General features: G+C 36.9%; 4 protein-coding genes and 1 long non-coding RNA gene across 13 annotated transcripts; 3 read left to right on the top strand and 2 right to left on the bottom strand.

Moving 5' to 3' along the window:
* Nucleotides 1–49: 49 nt before the first annotated feature.
* On the top strand, nucleotides 50–1,747 carry Hao (Hydroxyacid oxidase). Its single transcript, XM_015936843.3, has 4 exons — nucleotides 50–487; nucleotides 602–1,116; nucleotides 1,238–1,396; nucleotides 1,515–1,747. Exons 1-4 carry the CDS (start codon nucleotides 106–108, stop codon nucleotides 1,653–1,655), a joined length of 1,197 nt encoding a protein of 398 aa, XP_015792329.2. The 5' UTR covers nucleotides 50–105; the 3' UTR covers nucleotides 1,656–1,747.
* nac (GDP-fucose transporter nac) lies at nucleotides 1,411–3,395 on the bottom strand. 2 transcript variants are annotated; one of them, XM_015936844.3, is made up of 2 exons: nucleotides 3,194–3,395; nucleotides 1,411–2,955 (listed from the first exon to the last, which is right to left on the bottom strand). In XM_015936844.3, exon 2 carries the CDS (start codon nucleotides 2,842–2,844, stop codon nucleotides 1,813–1,815), a length of 1,032 nt encoding a protein of 343 aa, XP_015792330.3. In that variant the 5' UTR covers nucleotides 2,845–2,955; nucleotides 3,194–3,395; the 3' UTR covers nucleotides 1,411–1,812. The 2 variants fall into 2 exon arrangements, with proteins under 2 accessions (XP_015792330.3, XP_089123844.1); XM_089267718.1 differs by having other exon boundaries at nucleotides 3,280–3,395.
* A 1,001-nt stretch (nucleotides 3,396–4,396) lies between these two features.
* Nucleotides 4,397–8,060, top strand: LOC107368905 (lethal(3)malignant brain tumor-like protein 4). Of its 8 annotated transcripts, none has more exons than XM_089267717.1 (5): nucleotides 4,397–4,792; nucleotides 5,039–5,440; nucleotides 5,495–5,626; nucleotides 5,897–7,452; nucleotides 7,567–8,060. In XM_089267717.1, exons 1-5 carry the CDS (start codon nucleotides 4,579–4,581, stop codon nucleotides 7,693–7,695), a joined length of 2,433 nt encoding a protein of 810 aa, XP_089123843.1. In that variant the 5' UTR covers nucleotides 4,397–4,578; the 3' UTR covers nucleotides 7,696–8,060. The 8 variants fall into 8 exon arrangements, with proteins under 8 accessions (XP_089123843.1, XP_089123841.1, XP_089123839.1 ...); XM_089267715.1 differs by having other exon boundaries at nucleotides 4,931–5,440; XM_089267713.1 differs by having other exon boundaries at nucleotides 5,495–7,452.
* A 644-nt stretch (nucleotides 8,061–8,704) lies between these two features.
* eIF2Balpha (eukaryotic translation initiation factor 2B subunit alpha) lies at nucleotides 8,705–10,111 on the top strand. Its single transcript, XM_015936804.3, has 4 exons — nucleotides 8,705–8,787; nucleotides 8,849–8,950; nucleotides 9,013–9,149; nucleotides 9,211–10,111. The coding sequence occupies exons 1-4, from the start codon at nucleotides 8,775–8,777 to the stop codon at nucleotides 9,868–9,870; spliced, it is 912 nt and encodes a 303-aa protein (XP_015792290.1). The 5' UTR covers nucleotides 8,705–8,774; the 3' UTR covers nucleotides 9,871–10,111.
* Nucleotides 10,112–10,728: 617 nt separating this feature from the next.
* Nucleotides 10,729–11,197, bottom strand: LOC107368915 (uncharacterized). The gene is made up of 2 exons (XR_001570230.3): nucleotides 11,156–11,197; nucleotides 10,729–11,078 (listed from the first exon to the last, which is right to left on the bottom strand). It is a non-coding gene; the product is annotated as an uncharacterized LOC107368915 (long non-coding RNA).
* Between the last annotated feature and the right edge of the window lie 6,518 nt (nucleotides 11,198–17,715).

Here is a 17,715-nt window from a genome sequence, read left to right as displayed (position 1 = left end):
AATTACAATTCTAGTTTGTTGTTGCGGCTCTTTATTCACTCTGTTTCTGCTGTAGATAAGTTTTTACTCTTGATCTTTATATTATTTCTTGTCTTTCAGTTAACAATGGTAAATAAAAGTGTAACCAAAGTACCAACTGATCAACAGCAAAATCAATATTCCAAATTGATTGATGGTCAATTCCCATCAGAGAATGTTCTTCACTCGCTGGTAAATATTCGAGATTTTGAAATTGAAGCTAAAAAACGTATTTCAAAAAATGCTTGGGGTTATTATAAATCAGGTGCTAATTATGAGATTACACTGAAGGAGAATGAAAATGCTTTCAATAGACTTCGATTGAGGCCAAGATTTTTCAATAAAGATGTAAGTCATGTCAATCTACAGACAAAGGTATTTGGTCAAAAAATTGCTTTTCCTATTGGTGTTTCACCAACGGCAATGCAAAGAATGGCTAATCCAATCGGGGAAATAGGAACAGCTCGAGGTAAGAACAAACCTTTTGTTGTTCAATGAATTTTTTGAACCAGATTGGATCTTCTTCGAGTTCTCTGAATTATTACATTTACTTATTTTTAACACATTTAATGATATAAAATAGCTTGTCAAAAAATGGGAACCATTTACACAATGTCTACATTGGCAACTTGGTCAGTTGAAGATATTGGTCGGGAAGCACCGAATGGTATCAAATGGCTCCAATTGTATATCTATAAAAATCGAGAAGCTAGTTTGAATTTGGTTCGTCGAGCTGAGTCCGCTGGATTTACAGCTTTAGTGGTTACTGTTGATTTACCCATAACAGGACAAAGATATGATGATATGAGAAATCAATTTGTATTACCAGAGCCTTACAAATTAGCCAATTTACCCGGTGACTTGTCTGTAATGGGAGACAAAAAAGACGGTTCAGGATTACAAAACTATGTAAGCGATGCGTTTGATGCTTCTTTAACTTGGAAAGATGTTGAATGGTTCAAGAATCAAACAAGTCTTCCATTAATCGTGAAAGGTATTCTGACGGCAGAAGATGCTATTTTGGCTGTTGCTCATGGCGCAAAAGGAATTGTTGTTTCAAACCATGGAGCTCGTCAATTGGACACTGTCCCAACATCAGTAAGTAATCTAATTATTGAATTTACATGAATTCATTATTATCAATCGAAATGACGAAGAGCTAGAAACGCTGAATTTATGAGCTAAACTTGGAAATTGTCTGCCTTCGATCCTTTGTTAGATTGAGGTCTTACCAGAAATTGTTCGTGCCGTTGGAAATAAAGCGGAAATCTTTCTTGACGGTGGGATAAGAAGTGGAACTGATGTACTTAAAGCTTTGGCTCTGGGTGCAAAAATGGTATTCGTTGGCAGACCTGCAATTTGGGGTCTCGCGTGTGGAGTAAGTATTCAATATTTCATTTTGCACTTTCTTTAATTGGTTAATCACAAGGAACCTTATTCGTTTTTGATTTACTTATTAAATTTACATTATTACTCTCATTTGTTCCTTTCTAAAGGGTGAATCAGGCGTTGTCAAAGTACTGGATTTACTGAAGAAGGAATTGGAAATCGCAATGGCTTTATCGGGCTGTTCAACTCTTGAAGATGTCACATCCGCGTTAGTTTGTCGTTCTGATTCATTTTGGTCGCATTTGTAAGCTTATAATGACGTTAATTATAAATTACATCGGGATATGTAATAATTTTCTTTAAATAAAAATATCCAAGAGGGGGTAATTATATTAATAAATATGAAAATCTATTCTGTAATATACAAAAATGATGATAGTTTATCTCGCTAGTTTAGCATAAGAATTATGCTCCTGATGTTTGACTCTTCATCGAGTGTTTAGCACTCATTTCTAATTGTTTAACTCGTGTATAACCAGCTGATCCAAATATGACTAGTAAATTGCTTATCCACCAAATAAATGATTTTTCTTCACTATACCAGATACAAGCAAGAACTGTTTGAGCGCAAGCTTTAGCAGTCCCTGAGATGTTATGCGTTAAAGGCGAAGTAACCTTTATCTGTAAACCAGTAACAAAACCAATAGAAACTGCAAGAAGTCCGCTGAGAGTCATCATGGTCCAAAACTTTAAGCTAGTGAGATGCTCGTATCCATAAATAATCGGCAATTCTCCACTAATGGTAATAAGTATGGTAAATAGGATAAGAGCATTTACATTATTGTAGAAATTCAGCATCCAAATATTACCATCAACAGCAGGTAAAATACTTTTAGTAAAAATGGAATTAAGTGAAACAAAAAAGCTAGCAGCTATACCAAAAAAGATTCCCGAAAATGTTAGGGATCCTTGTAGTGATTCTTGATCGACACCAACTATGAATCCAATGATTATAACGATACAACAGAGAGTTGCCTTGGCTGATGTGATTTCTCTCAGAATAAAATAAGTGAGAATCACATTGAACACAGTTGTCAGTGATCTACCAACAAAGTAGAAAGCAACACCGACAAATTTAAGACACAAGTTGTTCATTGTGATCATTCCGACAAATACTATAGACAACGGGAATACTTTTTTTACAATTGTTGGCCGAAGATGTAGTCTAGGGAATCCTAACCAGTGAACCCATGATGGTCTAACCTGACCAATGAAGTTACAAACAAGGCAAAATATTATGGTACAAAGGCACTGGTAAAATGTGATGAAAAGCGGAGCTTCAAAATTGACGGATTTATCGCTTAGTATATGTTTATTGATGAAAACCATTGAGATTGAAACGATCCAATATAGTGCAACTACCAGAGTTATCTCAATGTACCTTGCGGTCAAAGATTTTTCCTTTTGAGGTTCTAATAAGGGCTGCTGTAGCGTCATTGTTTGAATAAAATCAGAATAGTTGATAGATGATAATAAACACGAAAGTTAAGAAAAAACGGGCCAAAATAGAACCACCAACTGGTTAGAATTTACACAAGTCAGATCAATCTAATGATGGAAAAGAAGAAAATGAGAAAAATATGAAAATTTTATATTAGCAATAACACATCAGAATATAAAGATCATCATGTTGATAAAAATCAAGATTATGAGCTACAACTTTCCTTTCCTATTTGTTAATCTACAGCTAGAGGTTTTTTAACGAACTAACAACATATTTGTGAAATATGAAGCAAAGGCAAGAATATTTCTGTATACCATGAACATTGTCTGAATGATTACATACCTTATTAAGATATTGAAACAATAGACTAGAATTGAATCAATTCACCATCCGAAATCAACGAATGGATAGCGAGAAATAATAATTACCCATTGATAGACAACAAAATCCTTTATTACAATGAACCAGAGCACTAGTTTAATGTAACAATCCAGAGCTGTCAAACATGCCAATCAACTAAAGATTTGATGTTGTTAGTTAATCACAAAAATAATGGTTGACAGACAATTGAAAACAATGTTTATTGTAAATTGTAAAAACTTCCTTATCGATATATCGAAAGAAATAACAGATGTTTATCGATATCAAATAATTTGGATCTCATAGACTCGATATTGTTATGAATCTATATAAAGATGAAGCTTAAGCATCAAAATGCTTAGCAAACAGTAACCGTGATTAGTTCCCACCATTTATAAATAACCGGTTACTTTGTAGTTACAAGCTTTGAAGCGTTACCATTCGAACAATTTACCCAACAATTTTATCCAATTCAAAAGATAGCAACTCTTCTCGTAAATTCCCTTATTACAACGATCCATTCATGACTAACACAATGTATAACCTAATCGGTAAATCTAATACAGATTCAATGAAAGGACAATACCTTTCATCCTTTCATAACCCGACCTGAGTTCATTACTCAGAACGCATGTTAGAAGTGGATAATAATTCTAAAGACATGCTGGAGTCATCTACTGTGGGCATGAGTAAAGCATCATGCTCTTCCTTTGTGTTTAGCATAAAGTGAAAATAAACAATAAACAGAAACAATTAAACCGCCTTCAGAAACCGAAATGATTCGCATACTTTATTTTCAATCTTTTTTTTAACAGAACAGATATTTTAAATTATTAACAGAATCGAAAGACAGTCAAGATGAAATTTTAGCAAAATCCTCTGGTAATTACCATAGAGATTTCAATAAAACAAACATTTTCTTCTCTTTTCTGTTTCATGGATTTTAATGTTGATTGAGTTTTTGACAATCCTTCAACAATTAGTTCATGTTAGCTAAATGTAAAGCTGGTTTAACAATAAATAAATTTTGTTGTTACCAAAAAGTATTAAAGCTTTTTTAGTTGTTTAGGTTTAAGAAAAATCGGTTGCTTTGTAACCATGAAAGTATCCGGTTAGAGTAACCAACATTGGTTACTTCGCTTTCCCTCTAACCAATTACCCGGTTACCAGTAACCAGAGCATTTCTACAAAGAAGGGACAGTTTTTACTTTAATCAACTGTAAGTCAATTTCTGATCCCTCATTTTTTTGAGTAAGCTGTTACTTTTTTTTTAATATTCATCGTCAAGTATACTTTTATTTTTTGACCATTCTCAAATAAATTAGTGGTTCACTTTGTTATATCCTGATTGCTTGTTCGCTTCCATCATGGCAATGTCCCAGTTGGAGCATTCCATAGCTTCATCTTCATTAGCTCTCTCATCTACAACTATATCAACCTCAACCGTTACTACAACTTCTGCGACAACCAGCAACTCAACTATCACTCTTATTAATCCCGCTTCATCTTCATCAGCTCTTTCATCTACAACTACATCAACTCCAACTGTTACTACAACTTCTACGACCATCAGTAACTCAGGTATCACTCTTACTAACACCGCTCCATCTTCATTAACTCTTTCTTCTACAATTTCATCAACCACAACTGTTACTACAACTCCTGCGACTACTAGTAGCTCAACTATCACTCTCATTAATCCCGCTCCTTCTACATTAGCTCTTTCATCTACAACTACATCAACCCCAACTGTTACTACAACTTCTGCGACTACCAGCAATTCAGATATCACCATTACTAATACCACTTCATCTTCTACAACTACAGGAGCCACAACAAATTCAACACCGAGTACAAATTCATCTAGTACAGCACCTAGTGCAGCCAGTAACGCAAATACTAATGTTAACCCTGCAATTACCGGTACTGGAAACAAATTATATTTGATTAATACACCTAAATTTGATTCGATCAAAATAATAGAATGGAAAGATGGTATTGGTACTCTACCTGGAAGTAAATTAAAATTCAAAGTTAATGAATATGGTACTTTAGAAATGCTCTACGATGATGAGCATATAAAAGTTGCCGATAAGCCAGTTCCAAAACCTATTGAATCTGTTAAAGCTCCAACGGAAAGCAGCAATGGAACAAGTACCAGTACCAATAATACCAATAGTACCAATAATAACAATACTACCAATAATACCAATAATACAAATAATGATAGTAAGAATAATAACAATAATAGTAGCAATAATAGTTTGTCTATTACTCTATTAGCGGAATGCGTCAATTGTGGAATCAAAGGAGTCAAGTCTAACTTTATACGGAATGGACGTTTTTGTAGTCAATCGTGCGCAACTATGCAATCGACGGCTTTGAAAATTTTCAGCAAATTATCAACTATATCAGGTAACAATAACTCCGGCAACAACAGTAACGACAATAATACCTCTAACAGCAATAGCAATGTCGCTAAACCTGACTTTGTTAAGAAAAAAATTCTCTACAAGGGAGGAAGAATGTATGTTGATATCTTGTCAGACAAAGTGCGCGTTCGTCAACCATTTTTAATGCGAACTGATCGATCAGATATTGTCCTTAGTGCCAGGTCTGAAACACCTGACGGTTTGGATCTGCTTGATGCAAATGAAGAGATTGAAAATATTGATTCCTTCACAGGTATCAATGTACCCCATAAAAAGTTTAATTGGAAAGAGTATTTGGAGGAAACAAAAACATTTTGCGCTCCAGTTAGATGTTTCAAAGAGAATCAAACATTTCCAAGTGTCAAAAATGGTTTCAAAGTTGGAATGAAATTAGAAGGGATCGATCCTCACAATCCTGCTTTATATTGTGTGCTTACTGTGGCTGAAGTTGTTGGTTTTCGACTCCGTCTTCATTTTGATGGTTACCCTGACATCTACGATTTCTGGGTAAACGCTGACTCTCCGTTCATATTTCCTGTTGGTTGGTGTCAAAAAACAGGACGAAAATTAGAGTCACCCAAAGAGTTTTTTGGCTCTTTCAATTGGGCCAACTATTTACAAGTTCATAAATCTCAGGCAGCGCCAAATTACCTTTTTTCATGTGTAAAGTCAAGTTATACATTAAGTCAATTTCGAGTTGGCATGAAATTGGAAGCCGTTGATAAAGCAAACACTTCTCTTGTATGTGTAGCCACTGTGGCTGATATTTTGGATAATTATATTTTAGTTCATTTTGATGGCTGGGATGACAGCTATGATTATTGGATCTCAATGACATCACCTTACATCCATCCCTACGATTGGTGTCTTGAAAGGGGTAAACCACTTACACCTCCAAAAGATTATCCTTTGAAATCAAATGAAAAATTCAAATGGGCTGATTACCTAAAGGAGACTAAAGCTACAGCTGTCCCTGCTAAAGCTTTTCGATTACGATCGAGCAATAGTTTTCGGGCAGGTATGAAATGTGAAGTTGTCGACAAAAGGTATCCAAGGCTTATCCGTGTAGCCACTATTGTTGATAGGCGACATCATACTGTAAAAATTCATTTTGACGGTTGGGATGAAAAATATGATTTCTGGTTAGACGATGACTCTCCCGATATTCATCCCGTCAATTGGTGTGCTAAAACCAATCATCCCTTACAACCACCACCAAGCTATTTCCGTAAAAATACTGAGATACCCAATTGCCCAACGCCCGGGTGCTCTGGTTTTGGTAGCATTAAGTCAGCTCGATTTACACTCCATAATACTTCCGCCAATTGTCCATATTCTGATGAAAATATGGAAAGAGAATTACCTGATCGTTTTGGACGTGACTTTTCGGATGATGAAATACATCCTAAAAGTCCACCAGGGGAAGAAAACAGCTGTCCACCCAGTCCGACCTCATTTTCTGATATGAGGCGTAAAAGAAAACGTAAGCGTGAAAACTCGGGCTCATCAGCATCTGATTCTGTGAAACTTTCAAGACCTTCAACTCCATCTTCTTCGCTTTTCCAACACAACAAACATAATTATTCAGCAACAATATCCACTCTCCATCAAGCCATATATTCTTTACGAATGAATCAAAATCAGTCTAACGAAGCGCCATTAGCTTGGGAGAAACACTCCAAAAATTTACTCAGCTTTGCTGATAAAGTGAACGCTAGTGAAGTGCTTCAATGGGGTCCAGATAAAGTTGCTCAATTTGTTTCAACTATTCCAGGTTGTCAAGATTTTGGTCGGTGTTTCGAAGATGAGGTAATTATATCAATGTGCTTTTAATTTTATTCAACGTTGTTTCTACTTTTCTAATTTGATTACACATTTCCTTAACTTCCATTCTAACCTCATTTGCTCTATCTCTTGAACCAGATGATCGATGGTGAAGCATTTTTACTCCTCAATCAAACTGATCTGGTCACTCATCTTGGTATTAAATTAGGACCTGCTGTCAAAATCTATAATAGTATTCTGGTTATTCGTGATAATATAGAAGCTTAACCGACACATATTATCGAACTTTTTTCCTACTCATCATCAGACAGAAAAAAGTTTTATCTGTAAAACAAATTTCTGGATGCAGAATTAATGAAGTACCACTGATTCAACGTTTGACTGTCCATCTATTCCATCAAAGTTAAACAATGTTGGAAAAAAGAATAATTTTAAATGGAATCATGAAATTCTTTTTTTTCTGTTTTCAGGGACTTAAAACATAAGACGACCGCTTTTTTGTTTTTTCTTCGTCATTGATCAATTCGGTAGATTGCAAACGGTACTGTTTTCATGAAAGTCCATAAAAATCTTCTAATTTATAACACAAATTGCTTGTTTTAATTAAACAACCGAACCATTTGCGAGCTGTATGTGTTTCTCATCCTTTTTTTAACTAGAAATTGATCTCTGCAATCTTTTATTGTTGAATACTTTTATCGATGATGAATTAAATTTTACGATTGCAATCTTAGGCTAGCTTTTTAGATTTTAAACATTCAGTTCATACAATCACTAATTATCCAGCCTCTTAACTGTGATTAGATGGACCCTCTTTGGTTTCTTTCTGTTATCAAGACTGTAACATTATGCACATCCTTCTTCAAAGGCAAAAGCTTGATCTAAGAAGAAGAAAAGCTCTTCATCGAAACTGATTCTGTTTTTGATCAGAGATCTACAGATTCGAAGATTTTTTAATAAAATGAATGTTTAATTTAATCTGTTTCTCGTTATTCTGTGATCGTCAAAAGGCTGTCTGAAATAGGAAGTAGTTTCAGCTGGTAAAAGTAAGCCGCGGTTGTCAAGCTCTCAATTCGGTTATTTAAGACACTAACATAAAACCTGAATAATTTATGCTATTTTAATTTCCACTCATTCAAACTCTTTCATCTAAATAAATTGTCTCAGAAATTAAACCTTGGTTAAACTATTAGTTGAGGGATATTTATTAATATGATTAACTTGAATTTAAAGAAACCGCGACAATTTTACCCACTGTAACCGCTCTATTGTCAGCTTTTTATTTAGTTTTTGCATTGTAAACAGACCCAGTTGGAATATTTGATTTTTAATTTGATTGTGGCAATATGAGTTCTCCAAGTAAGTATTTAATAACATTCTTGTCCAAGTTGATATCTAAAGCTCTAACTTTCCTTTACAGACGCTGATTTAATAAGTATTTATGAAAAGAACAAGGCTTCTTCATCTTCGCCAGCCTTAGCAACATGTAAAGCTTTAATGGACATTTTGGAAACTGATAATTGTAAGTTGCAACTGAGAAATTAATTGAATGTTGATATAAACTAATGACTATTTTTATTACAGCTGCAACTTACGCAGAGTTTGTCGCGAAATTACAAAAAGTTATCGAGACATTTGAGTCCATAGAGCCATTGATTGAAGTCCAATCAATTTCAGAGATATTCTTACGCTTTATAACATTAACTGCATCCGAATATCAGGTATGGTTACATTCATGTTTTTTTATATAGATTGTAATTTTAATGTTTCTCTTTTACATAGTCTATCGACGAAATGAGAAAAGCCCTTAAATTACGTGGTAATTTGTTTTTGGATAAGGTTGTAAACTGTACACAAAAGATTGTTAAATATGGGCATCCATTTATTTACGAAGGATCTAATATATTGGTTCACTCTTATTCACCAGTTGTTTTAGAGACTTTTTTGTTTGTTAAGAAACTTGGGAAACGTTTTTGTGTGTATGTTACTAAATCTGCACCTGACAACAGTGGGGAAATAATGTATAATAAATTGAAAGCTCATGGAATCCAATGTTCACTAATACTTGACGCTGCCATTGGACATTTTATTGAAAAGGTTGACATGGTTATGGTTGGTGCTGATGGTGTTGTTGAGAATGGAGGTATAATCAATAAAATAGGAACTTATCCTTTAGCATTATGTGCTAAAGCTTTCAACAAACCTCTTTATGTGTTGGCTGAAAGTTACAAATTTATTCGTCATTATCCATTAAATCAAGCGGACATACCACAACCTATTCGAGGATCAGACAAAAGGATTCGAAGGAAAAGCGGCACAGTCGATGAGTCTGGTCCATTAGTTGACTATACTCCACCCAATTATATTACCCTTTTGCACACTGACTTGGGTACTTTAACTACTGCCGCTGTTAGTGATGTTCTTATACAACTTTATTTATGATAATTAATCAAATGTACAGCTGTATTTTGATAAAGGATAAAAAGAATGTTCTGTTTTGGCTTCTGTATTCTAATATTATATTTACCTTTCATCATAAAAGTTTTATGATAAAACTCAAGCTCATTTTTTCTTAGAAAGCTAAGGTTGCCCACCAAACAACTTTGATCTGAGAAAAGGTGAAACCATAATCAAAACTCATACTGTTTTAACAGAATATGATTAAACCATAAATTTCAATGAATATTCAAGCGATCATTTCCCATTACTCAAAGAGCGCTGTTAACTATACCATAAACCATTGAACTATCTGACGCAAAGCGAACCCAAAAGACATCCAAAGCCTTTTTCTAGGGCCAAAATAAGCGAACAAAAAATCGAACAAGTTTACTTTTATAAGCTATAAAATAATACAAACAAACATAAGGTTGCTATTCCTGCTCTATCATAAAGGAGAAATGATATTTCTTGTAAACATTAATATGATGTATGTCCAGGTTTTATATTTATGAATAATTTGTTTGCTATAAAAGATTAGACACTATTGATCTACCATAAAATGAAACCACGAATCATCTACCATGAAATACTCCTCTTCGCGATTTAACTTTTCATTTAAGGTGACAATTATTGGTTGAAAAACAAAGCGTAGAGTAATCATTATTCAAGATCATCTATTCAGTAACTTAATGCTCATCTTTGGTAATAACACTAGGATGTTTTGCATAAAAAACTGCATGTCGAGATTATTCACCTCATTGTAATGAAACATTCAAAATGGATTACCGAGTAGTCTATAGTTACAATAATCGGGTGAACAATAACGTGAACTTATGCAAATAACTGTAAATTATATTAAAATTTCCTCTCATAACGTGGTATTTATTTATTATACACTATTACAGTAGTTACACTAGATTAATGGTACTCATTTTGATTCAACTGGAAGATCTTCCTCATCAAACAACCTAGTTGTGTTGTGGTAAATTTTTCCTGGTATTGGACACAATCTTTTATCCCGACGCACAAATGCAAGATCCTGTGGAAACCAGATAGATCGGTCTCTAGGAATACCGAATGTCCACCATTTACAAATTGGGCCTAAAGCTGTAGGTGCTAACACAGTGACTCCAAGAGCTGCCACTGATGGAACAACAGCCCACCACATGATTTAATTTATTGCCTGTCCTTTGATAAACTCAAATCTGATTCTGAAAACAAGAAAATCACTCAATTTATTACTTAAGCAATTGAATTTAACAATAAACAAAAAATCAAAACAACTTACCCTTGATCAGTAGTAGAGTCACTGTTAAAGGTGGACGATATTATCGATACTTAACTAACTCGATTCTATCGATAAACCTTATACAGTTTTATCGATACATCGTCTTCATGCTCAGTGTAACCAGAGTGTTGCTTCCTTAGCTCAATACCCAGAATTATCATGTTACATCAATCAATTTCTACCAATTTATTCGTTAATCTATTCAAAAACCGCTAATTACTGATATTGTCTGCAACAATATCGAGACTTTTTAATTAATATTGGATTATTGAATATTTTTTATATTTTCACGCAACAAAAAAATAATCATTATTTCTGATCGGAAACTATTGGAACGAATAGAGATAAAACCTAAAATTTATGATTATTTGATAATACATTTCTTTGAGTAGGACTGGTTATGAGACCTTAAACGTTGGGAATATCTTACCAGATGAGCATTGGGCTTGCGATAGAGATTATTACTCATTTTGAATTCATTTCGTCATTTTCGCTCTGATCCTGTTCCTGATCTGATTAAAGGGTATTGCATTAAACTTACAATTGTCTTATTCCGAAGCTAAAAAATTGTTAAAGCTCAGAATATTCAATGCTCATGAAAATCTCAACCTTCACCACTGGTTGGACATTTTCATCCTTAACAATTTTACTAATTTTAAGATAATTGATTGTTCTTTCCCGCTTTACTTCAATTTTTTCTCAATTTAGTTTCTCTGTTCTTACCTGATTCCTAGCTCTGCGTTTTCAAAGCACAAAGCAAAGTTCTGCATTAATGGAGCAATTCAAGCTAAAGAAGGAAAAATAGCCAATTTTAGATTGAATTACTCTTGACAGTATTCATATTGTGATTATAAATGTACTTTAGGAGGCAAACCAAAAATGATGAACCATTTGCATGGCTTCAAGAAAGGTGAGACGTTTTTCACGGCATGTGAAATGAGTAAGCCAAGTCAGATGAGAACGGATGATTCGAAAAGCTCGAGTCAATAGATGTCGCAGACAAGGAACTTCACAACAAAATTCATAACAAGAATATTTGCCATCTAACAGATTTTACGTGAAGATAATTTTTGTCAAACTCCTTGCATCCTACAACCAGAACATATCGAAAACAGAGCTTTTCTGTTACTTACTTTCACTAATCAGCTCTAGTTTTCATGAGATTTATGAAACGCTTCTATTCCTCATAATGCTACTTAAGCTGCACTAAACAATTAGATCCGAGTTATCCGGATCTAAAGCTAGCCAGTTAAGCTAATCCGGATGTGTCAAAACCGATGAATTAACCGAGAAAAACAATAATTTGAAGCTGAACATGACTAAAGATTGTCAGTTTTCAGACAAAATTTGAATTCACCTTTTATATCAGAATCAAACTGAAGAATCGAAGCTAACTGAAGAACTTCAAGACTGAATAAATTACCGATAAACTGACTTGATCAATCGACTAGCCTGAAGATCCACATATTTCACCTAAAACTGAACACATAAAACTCCAATCATTGGGAATAAGTGATAATGAACGTCTAAAGTTTCCTTTTGTGTGAATAACAGCGAAGATAAATTGGCTTCGCTTGTTGATATTTTGTTGAATAATTGTTAAATTGAATGTCTATGTTGAACATTTTAAAATTTATTTGTTAATTTTCTTGCAATCAATCAATTAATGAAATAAGTTTGTATTCCTAAATAATAATCGTTTAATTTTATTGAAATTTCACCCTATTACGGGAATACAGGAAACCGCTCCCAAACGGTCACACTCAATAAGTAGAGAGCAACCAAAACAGTGAATTGAGAAACACTGCAAATGGCATGGCCGGCCAGCAAGTATTACAAAGTAAGGGAAAAAATCATATAACGTAGGCGTAACAATTGTTGGGGAGAGATCTCAAGGATCTGTACATCAATGGGTAGAAATTAAATTAAATTTAAGGCAGGAGTGTGAGCGGTTCAAAGGAAAGGGTGAAATTACAATCAAAATTACAAAAACAAAAAAAAAAAAAATCAAAGGAAAAAATAAAAATAAAAATAAAAAATGTAAAGAAAAGGTGAAATACAAAGAGTGAATATCACAGGATGAGGGAAGAATCCTGCTTGAATGACTGTAGTTGTACAATATGGGTGAGAAAGCTTATCAGAGATTTGATAACGCTGCGTCGAACACTTCTAGAGGCATGTTCAATGTCCAGTGCTTGTAGCGAGTAGGCTTGGACGAGCTCTCGCATATCGGGACAGGTGCTGGTCAGCAAATGAGGCCAGGTGAAAGCATGAGGACACAATGAGAGTTTAGGGAGAACGGTGACTTTGCCAGACAATGGAGTGGTTAACTTATAGTACGGGACTCCACCGATAGTACCATATCTATCCACCAATTTAATTAAATTGGGCGAGAGAAATGTCCACAGGTCCCCTTTCGATTGGCGCCAAAGGCAGATCTGAGATTTGATCCAAGATTTTTGTAGTCTTAACCAAGGGGCAGAAGGGATAAGAGAGTGGATCAGGAGGGGAATTGATGGGTGAGCTTGGTCTTCCCTGGAAGGAGTCGGAGAGGCTGTCAGGTCCGACCATGTCCAGGAAAGATGGCGAACCGGCCATAGAAGAGCGTGAACATCTCTAACGTAGGATGAGTTCCCCGTAATATAGCGTCCGAGTTTGGGATGGATGTATAAATGAGTCAACGCAGAAGAGGAAATCAGGTCCACTTGAAGGGCCACCATGAGGAGATAAGCATGGTAGGCAGAGGAAACAGAATACCTCTCAATACGGCGAGTTGAATTTAATTCAATTGAGAATAAAAGAACAGATCGCGAAAAAAGCCAAGAGACCGAAGAAGCCCGGTAGGTACGCCTTTGCAAAATATCTGGGATATGAGAGACATATAGAGGTGGCAATTGAGGGCGAGGAGAGGGACGTGAGTAAGAAATACGTGGAGAGGCCGCAATTCCCGGCGGGAGAACATCCGAAAAGGGAATTGCCCTCTGTGAGTGGCGGGAGCACCAAATAATTAGCTGAAGCCAGAGATGGGTGATGGGATGAGATATGCCGTACACTGTGTACAGTTCAGTCATGCCCGTGAAATTAGGGTCCAGTGTAGTGATGGCATTGAGAGGGATAGAAAAAACGTGTTCCAGCAACAAAGAGACATCAGCCTCTCTGAAAACTTCAAAACCAATACACGCCAGTGGTGGTAGTAACTTATGAGTAAGGAGAAGGGATTTAATTCTCAAAGGGAGGTACCCATAGACCCTGCCAAGGCCTACTACGTCCCGCAGCATTCTGGTAGTGACGTCGCGACGAATTAACTTAAATTTAAGTGACTGGAGATCAGAAACCAAGTGGTAGCCAGTAATGGTGGGAGGGGAGGTTGGGGCGGTTAGCCCGAAAATGAGTGTCTTAGAGACATTGAGGCGGAGATCAATAGAGCTGAGAGTAGTGGCAATGTGAGAGATATGTGTTTGGGGGCTGACAGGGTCGTAAGGGGGTAGGATGACCAGAATGTCATCAGCATACGCAATCGTATAAAAGGATTTGTTCAGGTGACGAATGACTTCGTCCAGAGCCAAGATGAAAATCAAGGGACCACACGAGGAACCTTGGGGAACTCCTGAATCCTCAATTCTGTAATGAGTAGATCCTTCATAATTTAATTTAATTAGGCGGGAGCGGCAAAAACTGGCAACCAGTTGAGCGAGGGAGGGATCGGTGGCTGAGAGGCGATCGAGAAAATGGGAAATATTGATTTCATCAAACGCATTAGAAATGTCTAATGAAATAAAGGTAGGGGAGTCATGGCCTGTAGAAGTGGCAGCAAGATAAAAGTCAGATCTGGAAGTGTTACAGAGGAAGCCAAATTGAGTGGATGGCAGCAGAAAAGATGGGGCAAGACGCTGAAGTCTGGTGGAAAGGATTGAGTCTATTATTTTCAGGAGAAAATTCGGGGTCTTGAGCAAACGCATCCTCTTCTGGTCCGATTTGGGGATAAGTGTGCAGCCAAAGACGCGAATGATAGAAGGAATATAAGAAATGGAAAAGATTTTTTGCACTATTTCCCTCAACTTGGGCTCATTGGTAGTCAAAAAACGCTTCCAGGTGCGGCCCGAAAAAAGGTCTGCCCCCAAGGAGGTGCTGCCAGGTTTCTTAATCGCTTGTATGAACTCGTGGCGAAAAGCTTTGCCTCTGATAAATCCATATTGTAGGTCCGAAAAGGCAGGTTTGCGCAACGTGAAAGTATCCAGAGTTTCTTTCAGTGAATTTAATTGAAATGAATTAAGCTGGGAGGAGCTGAGGTGGGTGGTGGCGGAAGGTCGATTTAGTAGTCTGTGATTAATCCAACGCCACAAATGTCTACCATCTAAGAGCACGGCCTGTTTGGATAGCAAGGAAGGTGACTTAAATTTAATTCGTTTAAGCCGGATGGCTTCTTTCACCAGAGCATGAGCTTGAAAGTTCTTTTGTTTGGCTAGTCGCTTACGACGCCTTTGTAGGCGACGGAGGCCAGCAGACAATCTGATCGGTTGACGAGTTACCGGCAGGGAATGGCTTTCCGGGAATTGTATAACACGGCGACAGTTCACCACCAGGGGAGACAAGGCCGAGAGTGAAGTCGGGACATCTGAGTTATTTAACAAATTTAATTTAAAGGACGTAAAGATACGTTTTTTCGAAAGAGGCAAAGGCTGCCGGATGACTGAGAGTTCCAGGGAGGCCTTCAGCATATTGTGGTCATTCGGAAAGTGAACAACTTCTCCCAAGTGAACCTTAGCGTCCGCAGGGATGAGTACCACATCAATCCAGGTGCGAAAATCCAGCCTGTTAAAGGTGCAGTTATGGGGAGTAGGCGAGACAAAGTTAATTAAATTTTTTGCGGAACATAGAGGAGCCCAAGGCGAAGGGACCGTAGCAGTGTGTGACCAAAGGGGGTCTTGAAAGTTCAAATCGCCACACAGAATTAAGTCCTTTAAGTCCATCAGATATTGTACAACAGTATTGGTCTGGAAGTATTTGAGGAGAGGGCGAACAGAGACATAGGTTGAAACAATGTTTAATGAAAAGATCTTATAATGTAACAAAAAGTCTTGTGAGGTGACGACAGGATAAGGGTTAAGGGATGATTTGATCAGTAAGAAAATTTTGTCAGAGAATTGAAAAGTGTACGAGGAGTAAATTGAATTTAATTCAGGGAGAAGGTCAGGAATTGGTTCACCACAGGTGAGAGCTTTAAGGAGTGATAAGTTAGGTTCGTTGATCGAAAGGATATCCATGGACTGGTTGACTACTAGCTTGAGGGCAGTAATCATTCTTTCCCGACGACGACCAACATTCCAGTGGATGAGGGTGAACAAATGTGACTGCCCGACCAAATGTGATGACATTTCAGACAGTAGCGGAAGTGAGCTTGAGATTTAAATTTAATTTTAGCGGCTGAAATCTGAATTGTGAAGTGTTCGTTTTTTAATATCTTGTATAGTTTAGGGTCTTTGATGAACAGGAAATTAGTAAAGTTTCCTTCCACATCTTGGCGGGCAGTTCTGACCAGAACATCATGAGTGTAGGTGACAGAAAAATATTGGACGATATGATGTTGGAAAGAGGCCGGTGTTGGGGTATGCTGGATCAGGTAACTGCGAGAGGTGATAACGGTAAGGCAGGAAGAGTCTTCTAGGTGGATAGCTTCCAGCAGAGCAGAGGTGGGCAGAGGGTTCTTCAGAATTAAATTCAATTTATATCTCTTGGAGCCTGTTTTAACTTCGCGGGCCAAATAAGGGCTAAGAGATGTCGGCAGTGTAAACAAGACATTTGAAGATAGGATGGCAACTTGCTCCTCAAACAGGGACCCAGACGAAGTCGGCGAGGGAACGGAATGTGAAGGTGGTGAAACCGATGGCGGAGGAGAAAGAGATGAGGCGGGGGTGAAAGTCGAAGTGAGGAGATGGCAGGAGACTGTGAGCTTATGAGCTAAAGTAACAGTGGAGGGACTACGATGATAAGCATGATGAGCCGCGACAATCAGCAGGAGATCCAAGAGGAGATTCTTGTTGAGGTTGGGTTGTTTCACGAAAGTGTCAGGATCCACCGAGGCCAGTTCAGAAATAAGCCCGTCTACTGTCTTGTTGTTGGACTTCAACCACTGAGAGAGCTTGGAGTCAAGTAAATTAAATTTAACTAAACAGAGGAGGGTGCTCGAGTACGTAGCAGACATTTCAAAGAAACACAGCAAGAAGAACGAGGTATAATAATTTGTTCGAAAAAAGTAAAGGCGGAAATAGCCAGGAGATGGCGTGATAAGCTTAAACTAAAGGGGGAATAGCCACAATTAGCGTCCCTAGATGGCAGTTGAGTAAGCTATAGTCGTTGTTAGACTTCAAAGCTAGTATACAAACAGTGGTAATTACTTTCAATTTAATTCAAGTGATAAATTGTCAAAGAAAACTGAAATGCAGGTAACCCGAGAGCAGTTGTCAGGCCCTCATCGAGTCGATCGTTTCTTGTGTCCGATTTGCAACAAACTGGTTCTGAACAATCTGGTACACGACGGAGGATATGCCCAGCCTTTCTGT

Source organism: Tetranychus urticae, chromosome 2 (assembly GCF_039701765.1).
Source record: "Tetranychus urticae isolate SD_2017Ah chromosome 2, NJAU_TeUrti_SD_1.0, whole genome shotgun sequence".
NCBI lineage: Eukaryota > Metazoa > Arthropoda > Arachnida > Trombidiformes > Tetranychidae > Tetranychus > Tetranychus urticae.
Note: the sequence above shows the minus strand (reverse complement) of the source record. Positions and strands in the feature narration are given on the sequence as shown.